This window comes from Eublepharis macularius, chromosome 10 (genome assembly GCF_028583425.1).
Source record: "Eublepharis macularius isolate TG4126 chromosome 10, MPM_Emac_v1.0, whole genome shotgun sequence".
Classification (NCBI taxonomy): domain Eukaryota; kingdom Metazoa; phylum Chordata; class Lepidosauria; order Squamata; family Eublepharidae; genus Eublepharis; species Eublepharis macularius.
Genome location: NC_072799.1, coordinates 52,789,581 through 52,816,963, shown reverse-complemented (window position 1 = coordinate 52,816,963; position 27,383 = coordinate 52,789,581). Strand labels below are relative to the sequence as shown.

Here is a 27,383-nt window from a genome sequence, read left to right as displayed (position 1 = left end):
CCATAGCCTGCTCTCTCACCGCGGCCACTGCCATCCCTCTGTAGCCGGCACCAGCAAGGACAAGGGGTGCAGTGATGGTGAGAGAGTGAGCTGTGGTGGCCACGGCCTGCTTTCTCGCTGCCGCCACACCCCTTGTCCCTGCTGGCACGGGCAGCACAGCGGCAGCTGCAGCCACGGCGAGAGAGAGAGAGCAGGCCGTGGCCACCACAGCTCGCTTTCTCGATGCCACCGCCGCTGCCCCTGTGCTGCCCGCACCAGCAGGGACAAGGGGCACGGCGGCGAGAGAGACAGAGAGAGCTGCCCACTCTCTCTGCCCTCCCCGGCATCCCTGCATGACTATGTCACCCCTGAAGTGACATCACGCACACCGGGAGCGCGCGCGTGCTTTGCACGCACGCAAGCACAACAAGGAAAGCCCCGATGAGGTAGGAGCCAGCATCCCAGTCTCCCACTGGGAGACTTGAGAGACCTGGCAACCCTAGTTTGGAGGTGATCTTTAAGGAATAGGGTTTCAGCATGACCAGCAGTTTCCCCATCGTGCTGGAATATGACATTTTTCAGTTCAGCTGAGGAGCTCAGGAGGTAAGTACCCTGTTGCCCTCCACCTCACAGCCCCCTGCACCCCACTTTAGCCCTCTAGGGCCACTGGCAACCCTAGATTGGATCAAGTACAAAATTTCCACTTGTGCTGTATGGCTCCTGAGCAAGTGGGAGTGCAAAAAAAAAGATTGTGGGTAGCTGCTTGTGCTAAGTCAAACTTATTGTATCCCCACCTGTGTTTGACGTTATGTAAGATATATAAAGTGGTAGGTGTTGTGCAAGTTCCTTACAAACTGTGCTAAATTCTTGCATGTTTCTGTTTGCATGTCAGTGGATCCAGGCCTCTGTGCAATCCTAAGCAGATATACACCCTGCCAAGTCAAGGGATTTAAAAGGGAGGAACTCTGTTTAGGATTGCACTGTGTGATTCCCTTTTGCGACAAACCATATCAGCATATACTATGCTTTATATTTGCTCTTGGTTCCCAGTTCTGATTTGGAGAAAAGCTCAAACAATAGTTCATCATTTTTTATGTAAAAGTAGGGATCTGTAGTGAGTGGACGGAGGCAGGAAGTGGTAACATGTGATTGCAAGGTTTATTAATGTAATGGTGAATTCCTCTTCACCAGTTACTTTATTCAGACAATCTTCTCCCTAAGGTGCCATCTTTTAGGACTGTCATTGTGACTAGCTACAATGAAATCATAGGCTTTTTCCATTGTGGACCCAGTCCTTTGGAATGACTGGCCACAATGGGCGAGGAGAGTGCATTCACCTGCTACTTTTAGGAAGACATGATGTAAGGCAGTCTCATTCCAGAGAGTGAGGTAGATCCAACCATCCTCCAAAGAGTCCTTCAGTAGCCTAATTAGCATTCCTCAAACAGAAGTGGCTCTTCTTCCAATGTAAGAGCCACTTAAGTTGGAGAAAGACTCCTTAGACTGGAGGAAATCTTCAAACTTTCCTCACTGGAGTGGTAGGTTAGGGGTAGGAGGGAGAATTATTCTAGCAAATTTATGTTTTGTTCTGAATGCCTGAAAATGGCTAATTTGTGTATTTTAATCTGTGTTTAGTTTTGTTGATTGGAATATTATATATGTCCTCACGGCATGGCTGCAACATTGTTTGCTGCCTTGAGTCCAAAGAGATGACAGAATAGGTTAAAATACATACATACATACATACATACATACATACATACATACATACATACATACATACATACATACATACATAAATCTCCCACATTAGGCTTAATTCAGTATTGATACTGTCTCATTTATGTTAAAATTAGATCCTTGATAATATGGAAGAGAACGCAGTTATACTGGGTTTGTAAAGGTTTAAACTTCATAGTCTGTCTGCAGACCCTTCTTCCCAGTTAACAGTAGTACAAATTTTGGGAGTGGTTACCACTGGGAGCCTGGTCTAAGTGTGAGATCAGGATCTGGCTCTATGCCCACATATATTTATATAAATATATTTATTCTGAAATGTATTTATGGCATGGATCTTAATTGCCGAGGATGCACAAATAAAAATATGTGCAGCATAAATACCTCTCAGCATATGTGCATAGCAACAGAAACATGGGCATATTTATAACCCTACAGCTGTTCACTACAATTTACAATATGGTTACAAACTGCTTATCATCAGTGTTTGAAAGCAGTAATTAATGCACATGGCCTGTATCCAGACACACAGTTTTAAAAAATTAAATGTCCTCTTCTTAGGGAAATCAAAAAGAGTCCAGTAGCACCTTTAAGACTAACCAATTTTATTGTAGCATAAGCTTTCGAGAATCAAGTTCTCTTCGTCAGATGCATGGTACAGAGTCTCTGTACCATGCATCTAACGAAGAGAACTTGATTCTCGAAAGCTTATGCTACAATAAAATTGGTTAGTCTTAAAGGTGCTACTGGACTCTTTTTGATTTTGCTACCACAGACTAACACGGCTAACTCTTCTTCTTAGGGGGCAGCAGTTTCCAATTTTTGTGCCCTCCCACTGCAGTACACTTAACCCTTCTATAATTTTGTTTCTTGGGATCAGGAGATCCTCAGAAACAGCATAGCAGGCAGTCTGCAGTGAAAGGGGTTGTTGGCAGAAGCCTCCATCTCCTCTTAAGAAAACTTAATAAGTATGCTTGTTTGGAATGTGGATGAATACAGGTCTGTATCACAAAAAAAACCCACCTAATTCTTCATTGTACAGTTGTTTAAAAAAGAGAATGCTAACTCTCTCTGACTTGGATCACTTGAAAGTAGGCAAAAAAATCCAGTGAAATAAATTGGAATTTCTCACTTAAGTTTATACTAGCATTCAGAAAATGATAATGTCACGTAGATGAATAACCTTTATTTTGGCTTTACATTGCACCAGCCATCACAGATACACTAGTGAAGTGTGACTTCTGCAGTTAGACATTAGGTAATTGGTTTGATCCTTCAAGATATTATGAATTTTGATGAATGTAAAGAGCATTTTCTTTTTCCTAACTAGTGAGAAAATTGGATTGCCAGAAGATTCTCACATTTTGACTTCTAATGATTGCTATGCTTGGAAGGAAAAGTGGTATAGTAAGAGAAAGAGAGAGCAGGGGAAACTGTTCCTAGAGATTTATCCTGGTGGTGTTTGCTAGTAGAGCCTAGTACTCCCTTTTACCTTACCCTCCATTGCTACTTTTCATTACTCCACTAAGCAGATGGTTCTGCAAGATCTTTGATCATTTTGACAATGCTCCAAGACAGTTGTTAATATGCCACAGAGGACCTCTTCCTTCCCTTTATGTTAATCATCCCTGACTACCATAACAACAGTACAATGGTGCAGAAATAGCCCTGCTGATCTGTCGGCTCCACTCTATTTCATCCCTTTGAGACATCGAGGCACCAGCGGTTGTTCTGAGTCTTTGCCAAAGGACATCTCTCGGAGGGGTTCTCTCACACTTCAGTACACTGCCATCAGCTGTTTGATTTTGGAATTACCTTTCAATGGATCCAGGACTCACAGCTTTTCTTCTGTGTTGCCAATTAAAGGTTCCACCTACTACCTGTGTCTCCCACTATCCAATGACTAGTTACCATGGGGATGCTTTACTGCACTTGAGTACTCCTGGGGGATTAGCAGACTAGCAACCATCTACCTCCCTTCCCTGGCACCCATTTTGAATAGCATGTTCAAACAGTGGCATTTGAAGAGACTAGCATTTTAAGAAAGAAAAAAAAATTAAAAGGGAAAAGCCCACACACATACTCTGCACAACAACAGATTGAGCAAGGAATACAAAGAAACAGTTTAATCACATGATCCTCTGTCCATCAACTATAAATGCCCTAGCTGGTCTTATTCTAAGGCAGACTCTTTAAGCTTAGAAGTTATGATAATCTGAAAGCTTCACATTACCTTGTGGTCTTTGTCCAGACAACCATCCCTTTATCTGTTCCACATGGCAATAGCAGCCATTAAGATGGAGCACCTTCCTACAGAAGGAATTGGCCAAAGATAGGCCCTTCTTCCTCCATTCCAAGTCTACCCACACCTCCGGGGTTAAATCTTTTTTTCCTGGAATTGCCAGGAAGATCTTATCTAGCCTCCTGAATCCCAGGTCTCTGTTATCTTCTGGGTGTGAGAATCCAGCCAAGATGAGAGCTGGCCATTTCATAGTCTTTGACTTAGGAGGACCATTTGCATTTACAAAAATTTGATGGCTGTGTACTGGTCAGATCCACTGACAGGATGGACGATACTTGGGAGCAGTTGACTTCCCTCTTCCTGCCTGTCTTCTGCTAACTAAGAAAAACATTAAAACAATTGTGGGAATTTTGCAAAGCCCAAACTTAAAAATACAACGCATTTCTCCACATACAATAATAGAAGTTTTTGCAAGAAATGTAGTAGTAGTAAATCTGCTCATTTCAGATGAATGGATCATCAGGTCATCAAAGGAAGATAGATTTTATTTAACTAGCAAAAAGGAGGCCTGTATAAAAATACAGGGTTGTAAGAAAATATTCTTCAGTCTGTAAAGGCACTTTAAAACTGCAATGAAATTGAGGGATTTGTGCAGAAGCATGCTACAGAAGTGAGAAGCAAGCAAGAAGAAATACATCCAAATAACTCTAGAACATTCCATTCCTGTAGTATAGACATATTTTAGCCTAGCTGAACTGGCAGTCTTTTACTCTAGTCTTTGAGAGTGAGTACACCCCACAAATGATGGTGCCTCTTATGTGGACACAAGAAAAATTCACTAAGAAATTCCATTTTCCTAAAATTTATACTATTAGGCTCAATGGCGATTTGTTCCCTTTCTGCAGAAAAGATTGAATATGATGCTTTGGTAACACTGGTTTTTTTCCACTATAGAGAGAGGGAGAAACAGGGCCCTTGTTCCCAGAGACTGTCTGAATCTTGATAAAGTTGGAGAAGAAGTCGGAGCCTCATCGTCCCAAACAAAAGCAATTAAAAACAGCAGTTCTCCATTACAGGAGGACTGCTCTCCTGAATCAATTATTCACAGAATGCTCCAGTGTTTCGAGGAATGTCCTATAAAGCGGAGAAAATAAGTCAAAAACAAGGTGTTTAGGGGTAGGGAAATAGATGGGAATTCAAAGAATTCACAGATGATATGTGCATCAACTGTGAACGGATGCAGAATTATAAACTTTTGAGTGAGTTTGAGGGGTGTTTTTGTTGTTAGGATTTTTTTTTTCTCTTCCAAGAGTGCCCATTTCTTGTGTACTGTTTACAATTACTCTGTGTAAGGACTGGGCTATTATAGTATGCTCAGTAGACACAGAAGCTAAAGATGGTTGAGAAGTTTTAGCTAGTCCAAAATGCTGCAGAACGGCATCCTATCTCACCAGTGATTTACTCTGATTGCTCTTCCGCTTTGAAGTCTAATTCAAAATGCTGTTTGTAATGTGGTTTAAAAAAAAAAAAAGGACGAAGCTCCTTCTTACATTACTTTAAACTTATACCTCAGGTGAACTCTGGTCATAACCCACACTCTTTTCCCCTGTATACAGCTTCAGGTGTTCTCTACCCAGACTTTTACCTCAAGAACCCCTCCCCACCCTTTTTTGGGTTTGTGTGACCTTTATATTGCTGGCATCCTGACTCGCTCAAAAGGTTTTCACTGCCATCAAAGGCTTTTGCCTTATATCTCCTTGTTAAACCAACTAGTTGGTGATCTCACTAGTTAAACCAACTAGTGAGTGATATAGATGGTAGTGTGACAGAACATTCAGCATGTGGGGTTGGCTGTGAGGTAAAAAAGGAATCCTTAATCAAAAAACTTGATAACATAAACATGATGTTGCAGTGTTTTACTAAGCATATTGGTTCAGAATAGTTCTTAACATTGGTAGTTTCAAAAATACATATTCATGAAGGTATTATCACAGACTCAGTCATGCTGATTAATTTTCCACACAGATCTTCACTAACAGAGTAAACTCTTATCCACACAGACATATATTCACTCAGGCCTTTCCACACAGTTTGTCTGACTTAGGTGGAATAATCTCTCTCTCAGATATACACAAACTGACCCAGGTGCACACACAGTTTGCCTGACTGAGGCTCTCAGGTTTCCACACATTTTTGCCTGATATAGTCAGAATAACCTCTGAGAAATACAAAAGCTGACTGAAAACCTTTCCCTCAGCACTGATTAAAAACTGCCTCCTAGAGTACGGATACTGTCCAATCAGAGCAGACTGCACTAACCCATTCAGTTCCCCCTCCTTTCCTCAGAGGTCTACCTTTAAACTCACAGTAACAAATATTTTAAAACCCCACATTAACAAGCAGAAATAAAATCTAGACTATTTAGATGCAAAACATTACAATAACTTTGAAAGCTCTACAGGGCACTTGCTCCCATTGGCATCTGCCTGAGAATTTTCACCAGAGAACGTGCTCTGGGAACTCCAGCTTTCTGGGGGTCTTTTCCACATTGGCATCTTGACAGTGGAACTTCTTTTTCAGTTTTAGTTACCAAGTTAATATCTTTTTATTCACATATACCACATGTTAAGTATAGCAATAGTTTTTTTTAATTATATGTACCATATATTGCTATTATAATTACCTATTTTAGTTGCTGACACATTGCTGAATATTATTTTAATTGCTGGTTTTATATGAAAGCTGCTTTGAAAATCTTGGGTTGAGCAGTAGGGTATACTTTTTCATGAATTAAGTAATTAAATGGAGTATACTATCTTTGTAGATATAACTTTCATGAGCTACATCGAGGTTACTAATAGCACAACATGGTGGAAATCTGTGTAAAAAATGTAAATCTTTGTTAAAAAAAAAAAACACCACTAAAGCTCATTGTGTTGTACACAGTGTAAAGAATTGATAATGAAGATATTCCACTTCCTCAGACCATGATAATTAATGTACCAAAGCTCCTAAATTAGCGCTCCTTTCAGTCAGTCTTGTGATGCTTGATCTCTTACACTAAACAAAGGCGTGACTACTTAAGCCCATTCTATGACCTTTTCCATGACATAGTTTGTAAGACTTTAGGATGTTTCCCATTAAAGGAACAGGATAAGGTCAGTTTTTCACTTTGGGGGATCAAGGATGATTAAACTTTTTAAATACTGTGTGTATAGTAAATAAAAGGCCATATTTTGGCAACATTTTTGTTAATTTTGAAAAACAATTTAAAAAAAGATTTAGTTCATTCTATTTTTTTATTGTCATTATCCTATTTTTTTTAAAAAAAAAAACTTTAAAAGGATTTATCCTAAAATCATTGCAGTATTCATTTCTATGGCTGATACAGATTTTGGGTTTTTGTTTGAAATTGTTTTCTTAAATCACTACAGTGCCTGTAAATAATTTAAATTAATTCTTTCCATAAACAAATTAAAAACCGGCAGAGCTAGACATTGAATTGTGATGGTGGGGCCAGGCACAACTGGAATCTAGATATAAAAAAGACAAAACAGTGGGTTTTTACGAAAAGGATGAAAATATTGATGCGATACTATGTGGTACTCAGTTTCCTCTAATGATTTAGTTAGTTTATTGTTAATTATTGTTGTATGGCACTTAGGATATAGTTGTATGGAAAGGTAGATACAAATGTTCAGAATACAGTAAATAAGTATGAGGACAGTATATCCTGTAATGTCCAAAGTGCAGAGTGATTTTTTCCATTTCATAATGATGTGTGGCTGTGTAAAAAATTCTTTGGTAGTTAAATGATAAATCTGAGATACCAATGAAGTCAAATCTTAACTATTCTCCAGTTGCTGTATTGTTTCATAAAGAATATGGATAATCTGTTAACAGTCCTTATTACAAAGTTTATTTGCTCTCCTGGAATCCACCCCTCATATAAGAAGTGCCTGACAACTGTCTTTCAAAAAACTGAGCCTTGTATTTTCTCTCCTCCTTTGATGTACTACGTCCAGAACCTTCTTTTTACTTTGGTGACATGGAATATCATGTGGCTGAGAGTGCTGGTTATGTGGAAGTTCGTGTTTGGAGAGCTGGTACAGACTTAACCAAAGCTGCCACTGTCACAGTGCGTTCCAGGAAAACAGAGCCAATGTCTGCAGAAGGTAAACTATGATGCACTTTGATGCACTTTATCTATGTATCAGTCTTCACATTTGTACCTCTTGCAGAGGCCATTTTAAGGTTCTTACAAAGAATAGACACACATTTAGATACATTGTTCAAAAGTTCAGATTACAATTTTTGCAGAAAAATAACAGAAGGACCAAAACTGAGACCATAGTGAGGAACTAGGAAGACTGGGAAAACACAGAGATGGAGAAAAGTAAGGAAGGTGGGCTGAATAGGGTTGCCAGCTCCAGATTTGGAAATTCCTGGAGATTGGGAGGGGGCTGGGGGGGGCAGAGATGAAAAGAAATTATATCTTATATCCTGATCTTACAAACATTTTCCACATATAATTCAATAGCCTCTCTTTTTTGTATAGCTGGAGTTGACTATGTTGGTATCAGCCGAAACCTTGATTTTGCTCCTGGTGTAAATATGCAGACTTTCCGTGTCACCATCTTGGATGATTTAGGACAGCCTGTCCTTGAGGGTCTCGAAAAGTTTGAACTTGTTCTCCGAATGCCCATGAATGCTGTGCTTGGGGAACCAAGCAAAACTACCATCTTCATCAATGATACCATCTCTGACTGTAAGTGTTAACAGGAAGATTCTAATTTCTAGTGACTGTATAGAGTCCCATGTTTTTGAAGTGCGTGGACTTCTCTCTGGCTGTTCTTGACTCTGGCTGTTCTTAGGATCTCTGTGGAGTTTTTTTCTAGTATTATTTTTCATTTTGAGGTATGCAGAATCAGTTGGGCCAATTTATAGGGTACAGTCAATAATTCCATATGAATCCGCAGTGCCATCTTGAACCATATCATGGAGAATCGAACCATATCATGGAGAATCAAATTAAGGCTAAAGTTCCTAATGAATTGACTTCACATAGTTTCTAGGACAGTATGTTCTCATTGTTTTCCAAGTTGGCCCATACAACCTTGGTGTCTTCCTTCAAGGTTATACTTTTCTAGTTATTTTAGGTGTAGCAAGGCAGTGGAGTATATCCTACCATCTGCAAACTTCATGAAGCAGGACTTTCCCACTTCCTTCTCCTTCTGCAGCCCACTCTAAAGCTCACAAGATTTTGTTCCTAGGGGTCAGCAACCCCCAGGAACAGCATGGTGGAAAAGTAGGGATGTTCAGTGGAAATGGGAATTAATGGAAATTGGCACCTCTTCTGCATATGAAAATGCCATTCTATTGGAGGAACTGCATGGTTGGATACACTCCATTATGATTCGATAGTGGGGTTGTCTTCAGTGGAAAGGATTTGACTTCAAAAATAATGTGCAGATCTAAACCTTTTCCCTTGTCTATAATCTTTTGATGAGAAAGAAGTTTATCTTCCATATTTTTACTCCTGAATTTAACTAGCACTTTTTTCCATACACACACTACCTTGGGTTATTCTATAATTGTAGATGTGAATTCAAAATACTGAATTTTTTCCATTCTAAATATAACATAAAAGTAATGTCTTATCATAATATTACACTGGGTACAGCTGAATAAAATATAATAAAGTGTAAATGATCTATTCAGGGTTTTTTTTTTGTAGTACCAAAAGTCCAATTTAAGGAACCTTTCTATGCAGTGAATGAGAAGGATGGGCAGCTAGTGGCTATAATTTATCGTAGTGGTGACGTTAACCATAAATCTACAGTCCGCTGCTACACTCGTCAAGGTTCCGCCCAGGTCATGATGGACTATGAGGAGAGACCAAACACAGATGACTCAGTAGTGGTGTTCCTCCCAGGTAAGATATCAGCTTTTTAAAAAAGGAGTTTCTCAAGCAAGAATACTGGTGTATTCTCAAAACTTCTTATGAAAGGATTTCTTTTGATTTATAATGGAGTCCCTGAGAATCTTTGGGTGGCAACATAATATACATTTTAAAAAACAGCAATAGCAACAATAACAAAGGGATCTTAAGATGCCAGAACTTAATTTCTAAGGTTTTATTTTTAGTTAATTTATTCCTTCTCATTTATCATTATCATTAATTTTATCTTCAAAGCATATAAAGAGGCAGGCCAGATTATTTTAATGAGTTACTTGTGAATACCATAATGGTAAGGGAGTGCTCTCCAAAAAGAAGTGGGCACACAGCCAGACACTATATTTAAAGAAATTTTTCAAACAGCTTCTATCAAACTCTTACTTTGATTCACCAGATTTTATTGATTTTAACATATGAGGCTGCCTTATACTATCAGCAGACCATTTGTCCTTCTAGCTTAATGTTGTCTCGTCTGCCATGGGCTATGCATGGTCTTAGGCAGGTCTGTTTTTCTAATGAAGATCAATAATGCAGCAGCAAAATGTCATTTCATGCTAGTTTTTGTTTTGTCTGTTTGTTTATTTTTTTAGATTTGTATTCCATCCTCCCCTCACCAGCAGGCTCAGGGCAGATCACATTTATATATATTAAAATTACAGCCCCAGTTTAAAACATAATAGTCACTGTGAATGTTTAATATAACTAGAATAGACACATGTAGGAAAGAACTTCAAAATTTGTAGGAATGATTGACCACTGCACAATGACATGTGGATTCCTAATAGTTAAAGAAAATACCTAACACATATGGTTGTCTCTCAGTGGTAGTATGTGTGTTTGAAACAGATTTTAGAAGTGTGTTTTGGTGTGCCATCTTAAAAAAAATTAATTCTAATGCACCAATCCTGACATGTTTTATAAATAGGATATTAACTGGGAAATCCCCCTTTCCCTGCAAGATCCTATTGTGCAGAGTTTCTGATTCATATTCTGGGGTCAATGTTCAGAACTAGGGGTGTGCACCGCCAAAAAATTTGGGTTTACCAGAATCCTGAAGCGGCAGGCTGCTTCGGGATTCTGGTATTCAGTTTGCTTCAGTATGCTCCGTAAAGATTCGTCACATACTGAAGTGAGGGGGAGCAAAAACCCCACACAACCCCCCTGGGGCAAATCCCCACCCCACCTCCCCACCCCACCCCACTGGCAGACAGGGAGAGGGGAACCTGATCAGCTGGGTGGCGCAGAAGCGCGGAGCTGGCTCCCGCAGGGCCCGCACCACCTCAGCTGCCGCCACAGCAACTGGCTGATTGGTGTGGAAGCATGGAGCCGGCTCCTGCGGGGCCCATGCCGCCTCCTCCACCACTGTGCAGCCCTGCAGGGTGGTGTGGAAGGCCAGAGCCAGCTCCTGCGGGGCCCGCACTGCCTCCTCCACCGCTGCACGGCCCCGTAGGGAAGCAAGGAAGGCTGGAGCCAGCTTCTTCAGCCCTTCCTGCCCCTCAAATGGCCACCGCAGTGGCCATTTTAGGGGCAAGAAGAGTCTTCTCTGCTTTCTCCACTTCTGTGCAGCTCCGCTGCCTCCACCACTGCGCCACCTCCTCTGGGCCCACAGCAGCCCTGCAGAGCAGCAGGGGAGGCTGGAGCTGGCTCCTCCACCCCTTCCTGCCCCTCAAATGCCAGGGCAGCCATTTGAGGGGAAGGAAGGGCCTTCTCCATCTCCTCCACCGCCGCACAGCCCCGCCCCACAGTGCAGCGGGGATGGCTGGAGCCACCGCTGCTGCCGGCATGCCGCATCCTCTGGGCCTGCACTGGCACTCAGGGTGGCTGAGAAGGCTGGATCCAGCGGCGCGCGGCCCCTCAGGACAGTGGAGAAGGCCGGAGCCACCGCTGCCGTGCCATGACCTCCACCACCACAGCAGCAGAACCAAGGTAAGGGGGGCTGGGGCTTGGGGTTGCAGAGTGTGACTGCTGCTTGCAAGTGGCAGGCCCCTTTAAACTATCAGTTGTCAGGCGAGGGATCCCCCGCCACATGCCAGCTGATAGTATATAAGACCTGCCGTATGCAAGCCAGCAGGAAAGGCACCCTTTAAACTATCAGCTGTCCAGCGGGGGGATCCACCCCCACCACCTGCCAGCTGATAGTTTAAAGCTACCTGCCACTTGCAAGAGACAGGGAAAAGGGCCCTTTAAACTTGGCCCGAAGCTTCTCGAAGCAACCCGAATGCTTCGGGGAAGCTTTGATTCAGGATTTCCAAATCGGCGCCATCATTATGGCCCCGATTCGGGAATCCCTAATCTTTACAAATTGGGTCCGATTCGGGTATTTTATCCAAATCAGAAACCCGAAGCGCACACCCCTATTCAGAACTACAGGATTTAAGTTCAGTGGCACTTTAGAGACCAACAAGATTTTCAGAGCGTAACACCTGAAGGTGTCTGAAGAAGGGAGCTCTGACTCTCAAATGCTTGCATTTCTGAAAATCTGTTAGTCTCTAAAGTGCCACTGGACTCAAATCCTACTGTTCTACTGCAGACCAGCATGGGTACCCACCTAAACTGTCCAGAACTAGATATGTTGATATTTGGGTTCTAACTCATCTGTTATCCCTCACACCACACCTCAGCCACATGTACCTCTATAGGCTCCCTCATCAAAAAATGTCTTGTTATAGGCTTGAAGGGATAACTTTGATTCCTACATTTATCATCTTGAAAACCCTAAACTATTCAACCCTCTATAGAATTAACATTCTCACTACTCTGATGGAGGGCATTTTGTCCCTTTCCCCCTCCTCGCTTTACCCGCCTGTTGTGCATGGCTATTAGTCCATGCATGTTCTCAGCTTTCTAGGGATCAGAAGGGAAGGCTTGCGGGGAGGGGCAACAATCCTCATCCATCAGCACCTTCTATTTACTGATTGTCAGATCCAACCATTCTCTAGTTACACAGTAATAAATTAAAAATGCAGAATCACTAACCACCCTGACCGCTGTAGGAGAGTGTGACAGAAAGAAATAGAGATAATACAAATATGACAACCAGTACATGAAGCCAAAGCATTAAAAAAATTAGCATGTATGTATGCAATCTGGTTTAGGTGAAGTGGTCTCTTTTTGGAAGATAAACATTATTTTCCCCCAAAATAAGTTCAGTAACAGTTAGCACCTTATTTAATTTTTCATGTTTATGCTTTGGGATCAGCATTCATACACATTGTACCAAATCACTGTATATGTGCAGTTCCCTAAAATGAGATTATTCCATTCACAGTCTAGCAATTCCAGGTCTGCATTCATTATCAACAGTTTCATTGTATGTTGAATTTGTAGTTTGGATGTTGGAATGAAATTTTAGGTGTTCCCAAAGATTTTTTCAACTGGGTGTGGTTGTGGGGTTTTTTTGCCTACTCTAGGAGAGATTGAAAAACCTTGCATGGTGATCCTAGAAGATGATGCCATCTATGAAGAGGAGGAGGAGTTTAGACTAGTGCTTGGAACACCAAAAAGCACATCTACGTTTGGCGCCTCCATTGGGGAGCAAAAGGAAACACTGGTGAAGATTAAAGATGAAGAAGACAGTGAGTTTACAAGCCACCTAGGATTCTTTCCAGTGTGGAAATAGCATTATTTTATTTGCTCCAGTGTCCTACACCCAAGTATGTTTTTATTAACATTTTATTATTTACATATTTAAAAAAGAAGAAAACAATACAGTTATGTTTCTTTAAAAGAAAGAAAAATCTGTTTCCAATGGAACTGCTTCCTTCTTCTCCAGTGTCTTACCTTTTAAAACTCTCCCCCTTCCTAAAATCAAAAGTGGTTCTTAAACAAAATACATGTTTATTTGTTGTATTTCTTCTTCTTTGCTTAATTTGCTAAGAAAGAGATAAGTTTTAGTGGAACAGAAATTCAAACAAGAAGGGAGCTGAGGGGGGAAATGCTCTTACCTCTTAACAACTCAGTTGTGGTGATGTGGTGCGGGGGGAGGGTGGATAAAATAAAACAGAAATTAAAAGGGGAAAATATATGATAGAACCCAGATTTATCAGCACTCAGGAAGGAGTCAGCACTCTGCTATCCAGTCCACACCAAGGAATACCAATTGCTAAATTAAATTTGAAAACTAGATAGTGAACAAACTTATTTAACTCCAGGTAGAGCAAAGAATGGCTGGGGGCGGGAGTGGACACGTGCCCTCCCATTCTGGGTTGCCAACAGGTAGATAGCCACCCTGCCCCATGGGCCCCGATATTTGGAGAACGGGGATGCACTGTGTGCGCTGCATTATGATGTTTTAACACAATGTAACTGCTACCATTGTTTTTATTTTTGTGTACATTACCATGTTATACTCTGCTCTGAGCCTGCTCTTCAGGGAGAGCGGACTAAAAGTCCAATAAAATAAAATAAAATAGTTGTTCATACCTGACCATTCAGCTTCAGGAACAGAGTTAACATAGCCAAGGAGAAGGAACATTACCGAGCTACCTAATGTTGCAAAAAATGTTTCTTCATACACAGAATTCCTGGTTCATGGCTTTGTTTGTCTTAGTCATTGTTTACCAACTAGAGTTATGTGGAACCCTGGGGTTCCTCAGAATATTGTCAGGGATCCTGTGACAAATTGTAGAATAAATAATTTTTTTAAAAAATAACATGAAACATTCCAAATATTCCAAATTAACATTGTGTAAGCTGACTGATAGATACAGATAGATATAGCAGCTCTTTAAAAATAATTTTTTAAAAATAATTTAGCTGTAATTGAATTGCACTCCCTGCTATCAACTTTTTCTGGCTTATAAATGTTTTTATGGTTAGGAGGTCCCTCAGGATTTGAAAAATTAATGTAGAGGTTTCTCCGTGGAAAAAACGGTTGGGAGTCATTACTCATAGTAGTAAAGTGAGAAGCCAGATGCATTCTGTATTAACTGTCAGACTATGTCATTCCAGAGTTGATAGTCTGTTCCACTCCCTTTCTGCAAGAAGACAAGGTCTTTTTGATTTCAAAAAGGTTTATTGTGAAAAACAGCATTCATCTCCAGACGTACATATTCCAGGATAGAGATCCTGGCTAACCAAAGTATTGTCAAGAATGACTCATGAAAAGAAAGTGGTTACATTTCATACTCCCAAGCCCAGCCTCCCCCCTAAGTTCGCAAAGCAAAGCTTCTCAGAGGAACGTAGAGCTGGCCAAGGTCGAGTAGACAGATAAGAGGGTTTCCTTTCCCATGGACTCGGCTCCTTGCAGGTGTTGGGGCCTAGAGGGAAAGAAAGACTAAATACTACACTGTTAAACATGGTGTTACTCAGGTTAAACAGGCTCTGACATTAACAAGACTGAGTGGCTGTCCTGCAATTAGCAAGACTGAGTGGCTGTCCTACTTTCGCTATTGGGTCAATATACGGGGACGTTGGTCTGTTTTTTCTTGTCATACCCGTATCAGCCCTTTGCTGGTTGCTGCGATATGTAACAGCATGTCCTGTGTCTCTTAGGAGGATCAAAACTTGAATAGAACCATGTTGATCTTTTCCCCAGAATATTTAATTTTGCAAGATAATTCTGAATACTTGTTATTCTTGAAGTTGTGAAGATTAACAGATATTCCTGGCGGTGTTTTCCTTGTCTTTTATTATGGAAACAGTCAGTTGCATTAGTAAGCAGGTCTGTCCTCAGCATAACAATCTTACAGACACATTTTTTGAAGTTTGTGTCACCCAATCATTGCAATTATTGAGGTAGACACACCGCTGATTAGCCAAAATTTAGCTTCAGTTTGTTTTGGGGTTTTTTTATTGTTAATTGTCATGTTTTGTGTATACGTTTTGCATTGCACTGTAATTGGTTGAATCTAGTGTCTTTAATGATGGATTGCGAGCTTCTGGTTGCATCATGCCTCATGTACAATAGACAGGAAGGCAGTATTGATTTCTAAATTATAAAACATAATAATGTATATTCCCTGTCTGAAATTCCCTGAGCAGACAAAGGCAAGGAGAAAGTGACATGTAAGTTCTCTTGCAGAGCCAGTGATTAAGTTCTCCAAAATCAAATACAGCATTCAAGAACCCCAAGAGGCTGGAGAGACTGCAGTAGTAAAGATCCCTGTCTTACGTATGGGGGACAGTTCCAAACTTTCTGTTGTGAGAGTTCATACTAAAGATGGTTCAGCTGTCTCTGGAGAAGACTATAATCCAATGTCTGAAGGTAAGATAATCCTTTGAATTTTAGAAAAACAGTGGAAAGTACTAGTGTCTGGAATAATAAAATTGATGGTGGAAAGTGCCATCAAGTCATAGCTGACTTATGGTGACTAGACATGGGCACAAATAGAAATACGAAGCAAATTTCATCATGAAACAGGCCGTTTCGTGTGTCACAAAACAACGTTTTGTGGGGCCACAGTTATGAAATTATCATGAAATTCATGACTTTTTGGCCTGTTTCGTTATCTTCCTGAATGATTTGTAATTGCAGGCATGCTGGTGCCGATCCATTGATTCCCTAGGCAACAATGGGCCCAGACCTTTCATTGCCATTGGAAACCCTAACAACAACAACAACAACAACAAAACAACAAAAATGTTCTATTTATAGCCCACTTACCCTTGATTGACAGCTCTCCTAGCCATCTGGAGAGCTTCCATTCTGACCTATACAGCCAGGAGCCGGGAGTCAGTCCCTTAGGCAACCAAGGAGGGTGGGCCTTCTGTATGCTCCATGGGCACACCAATCTCACCTCTCCAAACCCTGTTAGGCAGGTCTGTCAGCCAACCACAGACCTTCTGTTCTGATCTATGTCAGCATTTTGCTGGGATTGGTGTGTGGGAGAGTGTGTTGGGAGAGTGTGTGGAAGGATTTGGGATTGTGCTTTTGGCTGCTGCTGCTTTAAAGAGACTGAAAGAAGCCTCTTATTTCCAGCTCTTGGCCTTGTGGGAAGGACTTTGGGTGAGGGTGCCTTTTTTCCTCCACCCCACCCCTCACTCTGTCTTCCTAGCCCAGCTCCACCATGGCTGGTCCATCCTCCTCTGATCCAGCAACTCCTGGTCCCTGTTTCAGTCATGCACTCTGGCAGCACTTCCCTTCCCACCCTTCCTGATCAACGTATTGCAAACTGGGAGGGTGGGTGGAGGAGAGCCGGCTGAAGTCTCCCTGCGAGTTTGGCATCTCCAGGTATGAAGGGAAATGCCCCGGGTTCTGACGAATCACAAAACTAACGAAACGTTTCAGCAAACGTGTCAATTTCGTGAAGTTTCATGATTCGTGGATCACAATGAAACATGAAAATCTCGTTTCTGGCTTTTTCTGTTTTGTGCCCATGTCTAATGGTGCCTCCTCCTGGAGTTTTCAGCACAGAAGTGGTTTGCCATTGTCTGTCTCTGCAACCCTGGTCCTTTTTGGAGATCTCCCATTCAATTACTAAGCAGGGCCAGTCTTGCTTAGGTTTCAAGATCTGAAAAGATCAGGCTTGCCTGGGCTATCCAGGTCAGGGCATAATAACATTTGAGAAGTTGATGTGTGCTACTATTACCAGGTATGGATGTGAAATCTAGGATGCTGACATAACAACAGTACAGTGCCATGACCTGAACTTATAAATTGCATATTCATCCATTAAAAAAGGGTAGATTGTCTCAACTATTTAAAGGCAACAGCATGCAAGATAAAAGTGCTACAATTTATTTTACTGTAATTAAATGTAAGAAGCTGAGCCTGTTGCCCAGCTGTTGATGGAGAAGGAGTTTCACTTTTTAAAAACAAAACCTGCTCTATTTCAGATATTGAATTCAAAGAAGGAGAAAAAGAGCACTTTGTTGAAGTTGAAGTTTTGTATGATGGAGTGAGAGAAATGCGAGAAGCATTTACAGTACACCTGAAACCTGATGAGAATATGGTAGCTGAAACACAGGTAAGAATTGGTACTTCTGTAAACTGTGAACACAGGCAGAACCCAAAACCCAAAATCTGTATAATGCCATTTATTTTTGGCTCTACCTAAATAGGTCCAATATGAGTATTGGTCTTGTCACCATATGTTTATCCACAAGCCTAAGTCAAATCTGTAGATGTCCAAACTGTACACGTGATGAAAGACCTGCAACATGCAAGATTCTTGATTACAGTCCTACATGCATGTATTTATACTGTATGTGCTTGGGCTCTCACCAGACCTCCAGGTGAATTCGCAGAAGTCAAGCAATGAGCTTAGACATTCCATCCATGCATGATACATTCATATCCCTAAATATGTTGTACAGGGCAGTTTCCACAAAGATGTTTTGCTCAGCCTTGGCTTCCTTGCGGCAGTTCTGTTTTCAGAAGCATCCACATGTTGTGTTCTGCTCATCCTGTTTTTGTGTTTTCCCTTGCTTTGCTGCAATTGTTCTTAAATCTGATTTGGTACAATCTTTTGGAAAAGACAGCAAAGTACCTTTGGGCTCCATGTGGATGGGAAGGTGCAAATTGTTGCAGATCCTGGCCACGTTGGCATCATTTTCCTTACCTCAGCCCCACAGTTGCCGTTCCCCCCCTACACACACACAGAGGACTTTGGGGGGCTTTTTAATAGGTGTTTAACTGATCACTATAGTGCAGCATTAGAACCAGGGGTGGCCAAACTTGCTTAATGTAAAGAGCCACATAGAATAAATGTCAGCTGTTTAAGAGGTGTAAGACATGATGCATTGAAGTGACTTCTGAGGAGGAGATGGGTTTGGAGAAGTGTCCTGAAAGTGACATCACAGGAAGGGGGGGTTGGTGCAGTATGTGGGAAATGACATCATTGGAAGGGGTGGGACTTGGGGAGAACCATCACCTGACCTTTGACCTGGAAGTGATATCACAAAAGTGATGTCACACCTTTGCTAGACAAAACCCCCAAAGTCTCCTGGCTCCACCTCCAAAGTCCTCAGGTATTTTCTGAGTCAGACCTGGCAACTACAATGTTTTTACTGAAAATATGAAAGACATGGAAGGAAAGAAGGAAAGGGAGAAAGGGAAAGACATGGAAAGAAAGAAGGAAAGATGGAATGGGAGACAGGGAAAGTCATGGAAAGAAAGAAAGAAAGAAAGAAAGAAAGAAAGAAAGAAAGAAAGAAAGAAAGAAAGAAAGAAAGAAAGAAAGAAAGAAAGAAAGAAAGAAAGAAAGAAAGAAAGAAAGAAAGAAAGAAAGAAAGAAAGAAAGAAAGAAAGAAAGAAAGAAAGGGAAATAAACTAAAATAAACTTTATGGCCATGGCAATGCTCAGAGATTCCGGGAGCCGCATGATATGTATAGAAGAGCCACATACAGCTCCTGAGTTCTAACTTAGAACAATCTATAGCAACAATGTTCGAATTCCCAGCTTTCATTTTAAAAAGGTAAGTCTTTAGAACATTTCTTGCAGGGTTATAAGAGAAAATGTGTAGGCTGCATATTTCTCCTTACAACTTCTTTAAAAATGAGCTAGAGATTTACCATTTGTTTTAAATGAGAACTGTGGAATTAATGCATTTCTGTAATACAGTATAACAGTGTTATTGTATTATACTGATCAAACAATTCCTGTGTTCGTTTCTTAAAAGCCCTTTGGTTTATGTACAGAATGATAGCTGAGGGGAATGAGGGAAAATAAAGTACTGGGGAAATGACTAGGGTCCAACAGCTCCTCCTAGATATGTGCACTTCGAGTTTCCGATTCGGAGCATACCAAAGCAATTTAAACACCTGAATCCTGAAGCTAGTTGCTGCTTCGGGATTCGGGTTATTCTGATTTGGGACCCCCAAATCTATTTCGGGTTCACACCCCTACTCCCTTCTGCTAAGTAAGAAGTTTTAGATAAAGGCTTGCTGCATTAGTGAAAATCTTCACTAGAGGTATGTGAAAGCCTGGAAAATTTGGAAAAAGTGCCCTTCCCCACTCACTCTTCTAATGAAAAACTGGAAATATGGGAGAATACTAAAAAGAAAACCTCTGAAATATTTTCTCTTTTGGAATGAATGAAATTTTTTTAGGACAAAGTTTTACTCCCTCATAATGTGTGATATGAAGCTTTTTATGTAATGCAATATGCATGTTGTAGATGTATGCTGAGACTCAAAGTGGATTCCACAATCAATATCAAACACATTTCAATATACATGTAATGGGTATATACATGTAATGGATTAGAATACCAAAGGAAGTACATTCATATGGAAATAGGAATAAGGGTGAGATGTATTTTTTTCTCTCCTCAAGTCTACAATTTTGTATTCTGATAATACAGATGGGGACCTACGGAACTCTCATTCTGCCCAGATTCATTTCAGCAATGGTGGCAGTGGTAGCAGCTCCCCCAGCCCAACTGCCCGCTGCTTCACCACCTCAGTAGTGGCTCCAGCTCTCTCCATCCCTCCCTCAGCAGCACCCTCAACTGATTCTTTGCCACCTCAAAACTGGTGGCTCTGTTTCTCCTGCCCACCTGCCTGCAGCTTTGCTGCCTCAGCAGCAGCTTTGTCATGGCATCTCCAGCTTGCCCCCCAGTCCAGCTCCCCCCTCACCTGCCCTCATCTTTGCTGCCTCAGCAGCAGCTGTGGCTTCCCCCTGAGGCCAGGAGTGACATTGGAGGCCAGGAGTGACATTGGAAGCCACAACATTCGAACACAGGAGCTGTTGCTGCACATGCACAGACAACAGCTCCTGTGTTCGGGTTTTAACCCCCTCTTCATTTTTTTCTTTTTGGATTTTTCTGCAAGCCTGGAGGGAATCCCTCTGAGTTTGCAGAAAAATCTCCCTGGCCTCATTGTGGTCCCAATCCACAGTCTTAAGTATCTGCAGATCAGAGCCACTTGGCCATTAGCATGAAAGATTTGTGCATAAAGTAATTTAAGAATATACTTTGTTGTGAATGAAGCACTTTCTACAGGATATCTTCATACAGAAGAATGCTTTTGGATTTTCTTTCAGTTTCAGGTCAAAAAATTTTCTGTCTTTCAATACAGATGAACAAAGCCATTGTGTACATTGAAGAAATGGACAGTGTGGCAGATGTGACTTTCCCAGCTGTGCCTCAGGTTGTATCTCTCCTGCTGTATGATGACACCTCTAAAAGCAAGCAAAGCCCGCAGCCTCCAACGGGCTACCCTGTTGTGTGTGTAACGGTAAGATCTGTTCCTTCCTACTCTTCTTCAGATTATAACTTCCAGCGGTCTGTTCCCTGCTGAGAAATGAATGTTTTGGTATCTGTAAACAAGCTAGTGAGAAATTTAAGGCAGAATGTATAAAATTCATTACCTAGAATTCGGCATCCAGTTTGTGATTACTAACATTTTCAAACTATTATATATATGCTCTTTGTACTGTGAAATATGTTACTGTTCGAATTTCACAGATAAGTATAAAAACAATGTTTTTTCTTTGGTACTCCAGCTGTCTGCCCTATAGACTTTTTAGCTGGCTATTGCATAGTAGTAATTTGCATATAAGACAACTGTTTTTTTTCCCTCCCAGATGCCTAGGAGACATTCAGGCCATAATAAACTGAAGCGGCTTTCTACGATATCAGGGTTTAAAAAAAAAATTAGATATCTAACATTAATACTTCATTTACTTAATTTCTTAGCAAAACACAATGAAAAAGCAAGATCCAAGAAAATTTTATTGTACAGTAATGAAACATAAGGGGTAGAACCCTTACTCTTGCCATTTGTTCTCAGTTGTTGACTTAATGGGAGCAGACTGGGCCATAATAAAATTGTGTCTGTCTATCAAACATCAGGCATGTAACCCCAAATACTCAGACTATGACAAGACTGGATCTATCTGTGCTGCTGAAAACATCAATGACACGCTGACTTTGTATCGCTGGCTTGTCAGTGCTCCAAGTGGCAGTGATGGTGTTACCAGCCCCATGCGTGAGGTGGACTCCAATACTTTCTTCACCAACACCAAATCAATGGCCTTGGACTCCATATACTTCCAGGCGGGTTCAAGGGTTCAGTGTGCAGCACGTGCTGTTAACGCCAATGGAGACGTGGGCTTGGAATTGCTGAGTGTGATTTATACAGTGAACAAGGAAGAAGGTGAGCAAAATGTTTCATATGCATTTAATGAAATCAAGTTGCTGTTGTCAAGTTGAAACAACTGTTTGCATCTATCACCTTTGCCTTGACAGAGAAAAGGCTGCATCACATTGTTGCCATATCAGGCTTATTACCAATCACGGTTGGTAATTTTAAAAATTACGTTTTTATTCTAGCAAAGTGGACTGGAGCATTTTATGTCTGCTTCTGATCTTCTGGCTCACAGCACAGTTGGGCAAAATTTAGTAATATGACTAAATTAATTTCTATAGAGTCATTAGAACTTCTGATCTTCTGTATACTAGACCTGTGAACCTAATGAGAAGTGTTACAGGCAGGGCTCATTTGGAGGGGGAACGCACCAGAACGCCGTTCCGGTAGTTCCCCAAACAGTCAGGTGGCCCAACCCACCTGACTTTAAAGAATTTTGGGCCGTTTAGGCCTTGATCGGGGCCGAAACGGCCCCGGTTAGGGCTGAAACGGCCCGGATCAGGTCAGTGCCGGGTGGGGGAATGCTCCCCTGCCTGGCACCAACCCGATCCCAGCTGTTTAGGCCCCAATCTGGACCAAAACGGTCCCAAAATGGCCATTTTGGGCCATTTTGGACCCATTTCAGCCTCGATCTGGGTGAAACCATCCTGATTGGGTTGGTGCTTGCCCAGCACCGACCCGGTTCTGGCCATTTCAGCCCCAATCTGGCCCCAAAATGGTCATTTTTGGCCATTTTGGCCCCCTTTTCCACTGGGATCGGGGCCAGAACGGCTGGGATTGGGTCGTTGCCGGGCGGCTGAACCCTCCCCTGCACAGCACTGACTTGGTCCAGGCTGTTTCAGCCCTGATCCCGGCCCAAACAGGCCCCAAATGCCATTTGGGGCCTGTTTCAGCCAGGATCAGGGCCAAAACCACCAGGATTGGGTCGGTGCCTGTTGAGGAACCGCTCCCCTGCCCAGAACCGAGCCAGTCTGGGCCATTTTGGGCCTGATCCAGGCCAAAGTATCCAAAATGGCAATTTTGAGCCATTTTGGGCCCCTTTCAGCCTGGATTGGCGCCAAAATAGCCCTGATCAGGCCACTGCCAGGTGGAGGAACACTCCCCCCTCTGGCAGCAGCTGAATCCCGGACATTTTGGCCTGGTCAAGGGGCGTGGGATATGCTAATGAGTTATGCTAATGAATTATACTAATGAGTTCCTGCAGCTCTTTTTCTATGAAATGACCCCTGGTTACAGGTTATGACAAAGTGATGCCTCCGGACTTGTATAATTTTTTTTAAGTAACTAGCACTCATAGTTAAGATGAAATGTGTAAAAATAAAGGCAGGCAAGTCTTCTTCTTTTCCCCAAATGAGAAGAAGACTTGAGCTGCATATACACATCATTGGGCACTGCTGTGTTAAAACAATAATTTGAAATTGGATTGTCTTATCCATGCTGAAAAATCCAGTTGCCAGTGATTACTGTTGTGCAATACTGCAATATCCAGTGATGTTTGAATGCAGTCCTGGAGCAACATTTTAACACCTGAAGGCTCGTCCACACAGTCAACAAAGCCTTTTATACCCTTTACTGCATACATTTCCTTCCTACAATTCTGCTACCTCAAAAAAATTCAGGAAGGATTGTAGAGATCAGGGCCATCATGTCTTAGGATATTGAATCATGGTTGGGGTGGGATGGCATATAGGAAGTAAGGGCAACCCTCTTTCTGTTCAACATGTTTCCAGTTTGATATTGTGGAAATACACAGTGCATTCCTTTGCCAGGAATCCAAGCAAAGGACAGTCTCAATTCATATAACAGTCTCTGTGAGTCAGATTGACTCTAGCAAACTCCAAATGATTTACCTAGCCTTGGAGATTTGGCTTTTGTAGTGTGTACTATATGTGCACTCTTGCCAAGGAGGAGGTAAACATTTCCTTTTTTCCTGTCTTTGAAAAGTGGAGTGGGTGGGAAACAATACAAACATGGAAACATGCTTTAAAGATTCTTAAAAATAATAATAATAATAATGAAATGGGAAGATGAGATAATACAAAACAAAACAGGCAACTGTTCACCAATTGGTAGAAGATAGTAATAGAAGAGGACAGATGAATCTCCCAGGGGAAAGAATTCCATCATACCTAGTAGAGTTGGCCACACTATCAGGTGAGGATCATATGATGTAAAGCATAGAGGACAAACTATGGTGTTGGGTAATTCTTTAGTTCCTCCAAAGAAAGGCATTGTTAGGATTGCTTGCCTTTGTTTTAATTGCTGCCATTCAGGTATAGGGTTGCCAGGTTACCCTCCTGGTGGGAGGGGGGAACCCAGCGCTTATCTTTTCATCATTCACATCATGCTCTTTGCACATGCGCACTTCACAGTGGGTTGATTTGGGCCCCAAATGGGTCCAATTCAACCTGTTTGGGGCCCAAATCAGCCTGCTGAAAATCATGGGAGCGGTTTTGGGGCGGTGCAATGTCATCATTTTTGGGAAGTGATGTCATTGCGCCTCCCAGGAGCACACCTGGAAGGCCCATTCCCACACCTTTCCTCCCCACCAGCCAGGTAAGTGGAGGTGGGGCAGAGGGTGGAAGTGGGTGATCTCCCACTCCCACTGGGGGAACAGGATCCCTATTCAGGTATTTTTTTTCCAATAGGTCTTTGCCAGCCACGCATACCAGGAACTGTAGGAGCAGAGCCTTTCTCAGCCAAAATACGCTACACAGGCCCAGATGATCCTGACTACCCCAATCTGATCAAATTAACAGTTACAATGCCTCATATGGACGGTGAGTGCTGGACAGGTGTCTTTGATTAGATTTTGCACAGTTGCATTGATGCAGGAACAGGGAAAACAGAAGCGATTCCAGTTAAATTTTCAGCACACACCTGCTCTTCCCTTGTTCATGCTCCTTTCCATTGCAAAACCTCAGGCCAGAACATGCTTGGATCTTTTGTGATGTTACTTGCATACATTCTGATTTTATTGTCATTGATGGGGCAATTTTATTTTTAAACCCTGGTTTCAAGAACCTTATTGCTGTACAGCAGTATAGAATAACTTAAATATATTACTTTAAACAAACTTTTATGGCACTGTAAAGACTTAACACATTTATTGTAGCTTAAGCTTTTTTGAGCCAGAGTCCACTTTGTCAGATGCCTGATGAAATGTGCTAGGATCACAAAAGCTTATTACTTAAAAAAATTAATTTGTCTTTAAGGTGCCAGAAGACTGTGTTGTTTTGGCTGCAGCAAACGAACACAGCTGTCCCCTCTGGGACTACATTGCTTAGTTAATCAGTGGAGTATAATAAGTAAAGGTTGGAACCTGCGTTTGAGCTCTGCTGATGGGAGGGATGTGACTTTCTCCAATTCTCCTTTCCTGTGGCAGATCTCCAGCTTGCCCCCTCATGCTATATGTGGGTGTCCCCTGTCAGGAAGTGCTTTGGGCTGCAGCAGAATGGCAGCAGAGTCCCATTTTGAGTGGGATAAACAGTACTCGGGAGAATCACCCAGTTCAAATGGCACCTCAGCCATGAACTCATTAGGTAGCCTTGGGCAAGCCACTTTTCTCTCGCCAGCATCCTCCCCCCTCCCCCACCATGAGCTATTGTAAAGAATACTGAGGTAAGGTACATGATGTAATATGAAAGCACAGTATTGGTGCCAACTAGTTATGGCTGTCATTGCATTAAACCAAACTGATTGTGTACTTCCAGGAATGCTGCCAGTTATCTCAACTAGACCTTTAACCAACTTTGAGCTGACGCTCAGTCCTGATGGCACTAGGGTAGGCAACCACAAATGCTCCAACCTCTTGGATTATAATGAGATCCAGACAAAATATGGCTTCATCACAGATAACACCAAGAATCCAGAAGTGATTGGAGAAACTTCACCATACCAGTATAGCAGCACAGTACGGTCTGCCAAGACTTTGCGTTTCTACCGTAATCTCAACCTGGAGGCCTGCCTATGGGAATTTAACAGCTACTATGACATGTCTGAGCTGCTGACTGACTGCAGTGGCTCTATTGGCACAGACGGTCAGGTATGGTCCATGAATGAAAAACAAGCATACTAAAAAAACAGCAAGGCTGCAGTTACATGCCCAGGAGTTCATGGAAGCCAGTAGCTAATGGCTTGGTGCTGGCTGGTTCCATGATGGTTCTTAATAAATGATCGGAATGTGGGGTTAGACTCTTGCCTGTTTTGACTTCTAGTGCACATACCCAACATTTTATGCATTCCCTGTACACCAGAATTTTCTCCTTTCATAATCGAGTGGCTGCACCATTAATAGGCATATTGGATATGTCTGACTTCAGTTGTGTGCAAAATGAGAAACCAAAATGAGATAATTAGGTTCTGTTGGTGGAAGTTGTTTGATAGACATGCACAAAATAAATCTTTAAAATGTTTGGTGGAAATTTATGGAGAGGATGATGAACATGATGCTTTCATGCTAAGAAGCCAAGCTGATTATATAAGCTGTTTGTGGTATTCATCGGTACAGAATCTAACAAAAATCACTTTATGTCATCCACCACCACCCAACTCTTGCCTTAAAATGGAAATAAATGGTATTATTTCTGAGATTTTTCCAAAGCCCACCATGATCCCAATGCAAGCATACTCAAATAAAACCCTGTAATCCCTCAACTCTTCTTGAGTGTATCCCCCATTCCGTTTTCTCAAATCATACTCAGTGCTGGCATTTTCACAAGGAAGAGGGCTGGTAATGTGGCATCCATTCTATCCAAGAACATTGCTGCAGCAGCAGCAGCTCAGATAACAGGACCGCTGAGAAGTGGAGTTTCAAAGAAGTGCTCATGACTTGGGAGCTCTGGGAAGCTACATTTTTAACCGTACTAAAGATATAGTTGTCTCGGATGACATCCAGAATGCTGCTGTGGCAGTGTTCTGAGGGATAACAAAGGCCCTGATGCCAGTCCTCCTAATCTCTGCCATAGATATTTTCAACAAAAAGATAAAAAGAGCAATATAAAAATCTGTAAATATACCCCGAGAGAACTGCTGTGCCAGTCACAACCTTTTTTTTTTTTTTTTTTTTTAAATTTTTTATTGGGTTAGAACATTAATATTTTAACATTACATTACATTCAATTTTCCCCTAATTTTTCGTTTCTAACCCCCTCCCTTTCCCCCCCTTTTGTTGACTTCCAACAGCTTTCCCACCCTCTGTCCCTTTTCCCTTACTTCTATTAACTTCCTCTGTCTAAAACAAATATATATTCTCCATTATATTAAGCAGTACATCTTTAACTCTTTTACTTATTATACATCCAAACTATACTTCTTTAGATAAACAATTTGTCCCATTTTCCAGTTTTAAATATTTCTATATATCATAAACCATAAAAATTTCCCACATTTAAATCAAACAATTTGATTTGTTCTCTATATATTAATCATTTCTT

At 41.6% G+C, this 27,383-nt stretch overlaps 1 protein-coding gene across 1 annotated transcript in view; it reads left to right on the top strand.

Annotated features, from left to right (window-relative positions):
• FREM3 (FRAS1 related extracellular matrix 3) overlaps window positions 1-27,383 on the top strand; it is a 118,331-nt gene that overhangs the window by 76,425 nt on the left and 14,523 nt on the right. Inside the window, exons 7-16 of the mRNA XM_054989922.1 lie at window positions 7,984-8,133; window positions 8,517-8,726; window positions 9,696-9,893; window positions 13,328-13,492; window positions 15,940-16,122; window positions 17,694-17,824; window positions 20,878-21,036; window positions 21,654-21,957; window positions 24,597-24,728; window positions 25,662-25,993. Of these exons, the coding sequence (XP_054845897.1) occupies window positions 7,984-8,133; window positions 8,517-8,726; window positions 9,696-9,893; window positions 13,328-13,492; window positions 15,940-16,122; window positions 17,694-17,824; window positions 20,878-21,036; window positions 21,654-21,957; window positions 24,597-24,728; window positions 25,662-25,993 (1,964 nt within the window). The remainder of the gene's footprint in view (window positions 1-7,983; window positions 8,134-8,516; window positions 8,727-9,695; window positions 9,894-13,327; window positions 13,493-15,939; window positions 16,123-17,693; window positions 17,825-20,877; window positions 21,037-21,653; window positions 21,958-24,596; window positions 24,729-25,661; window positions 25,994-27,383) is intronic.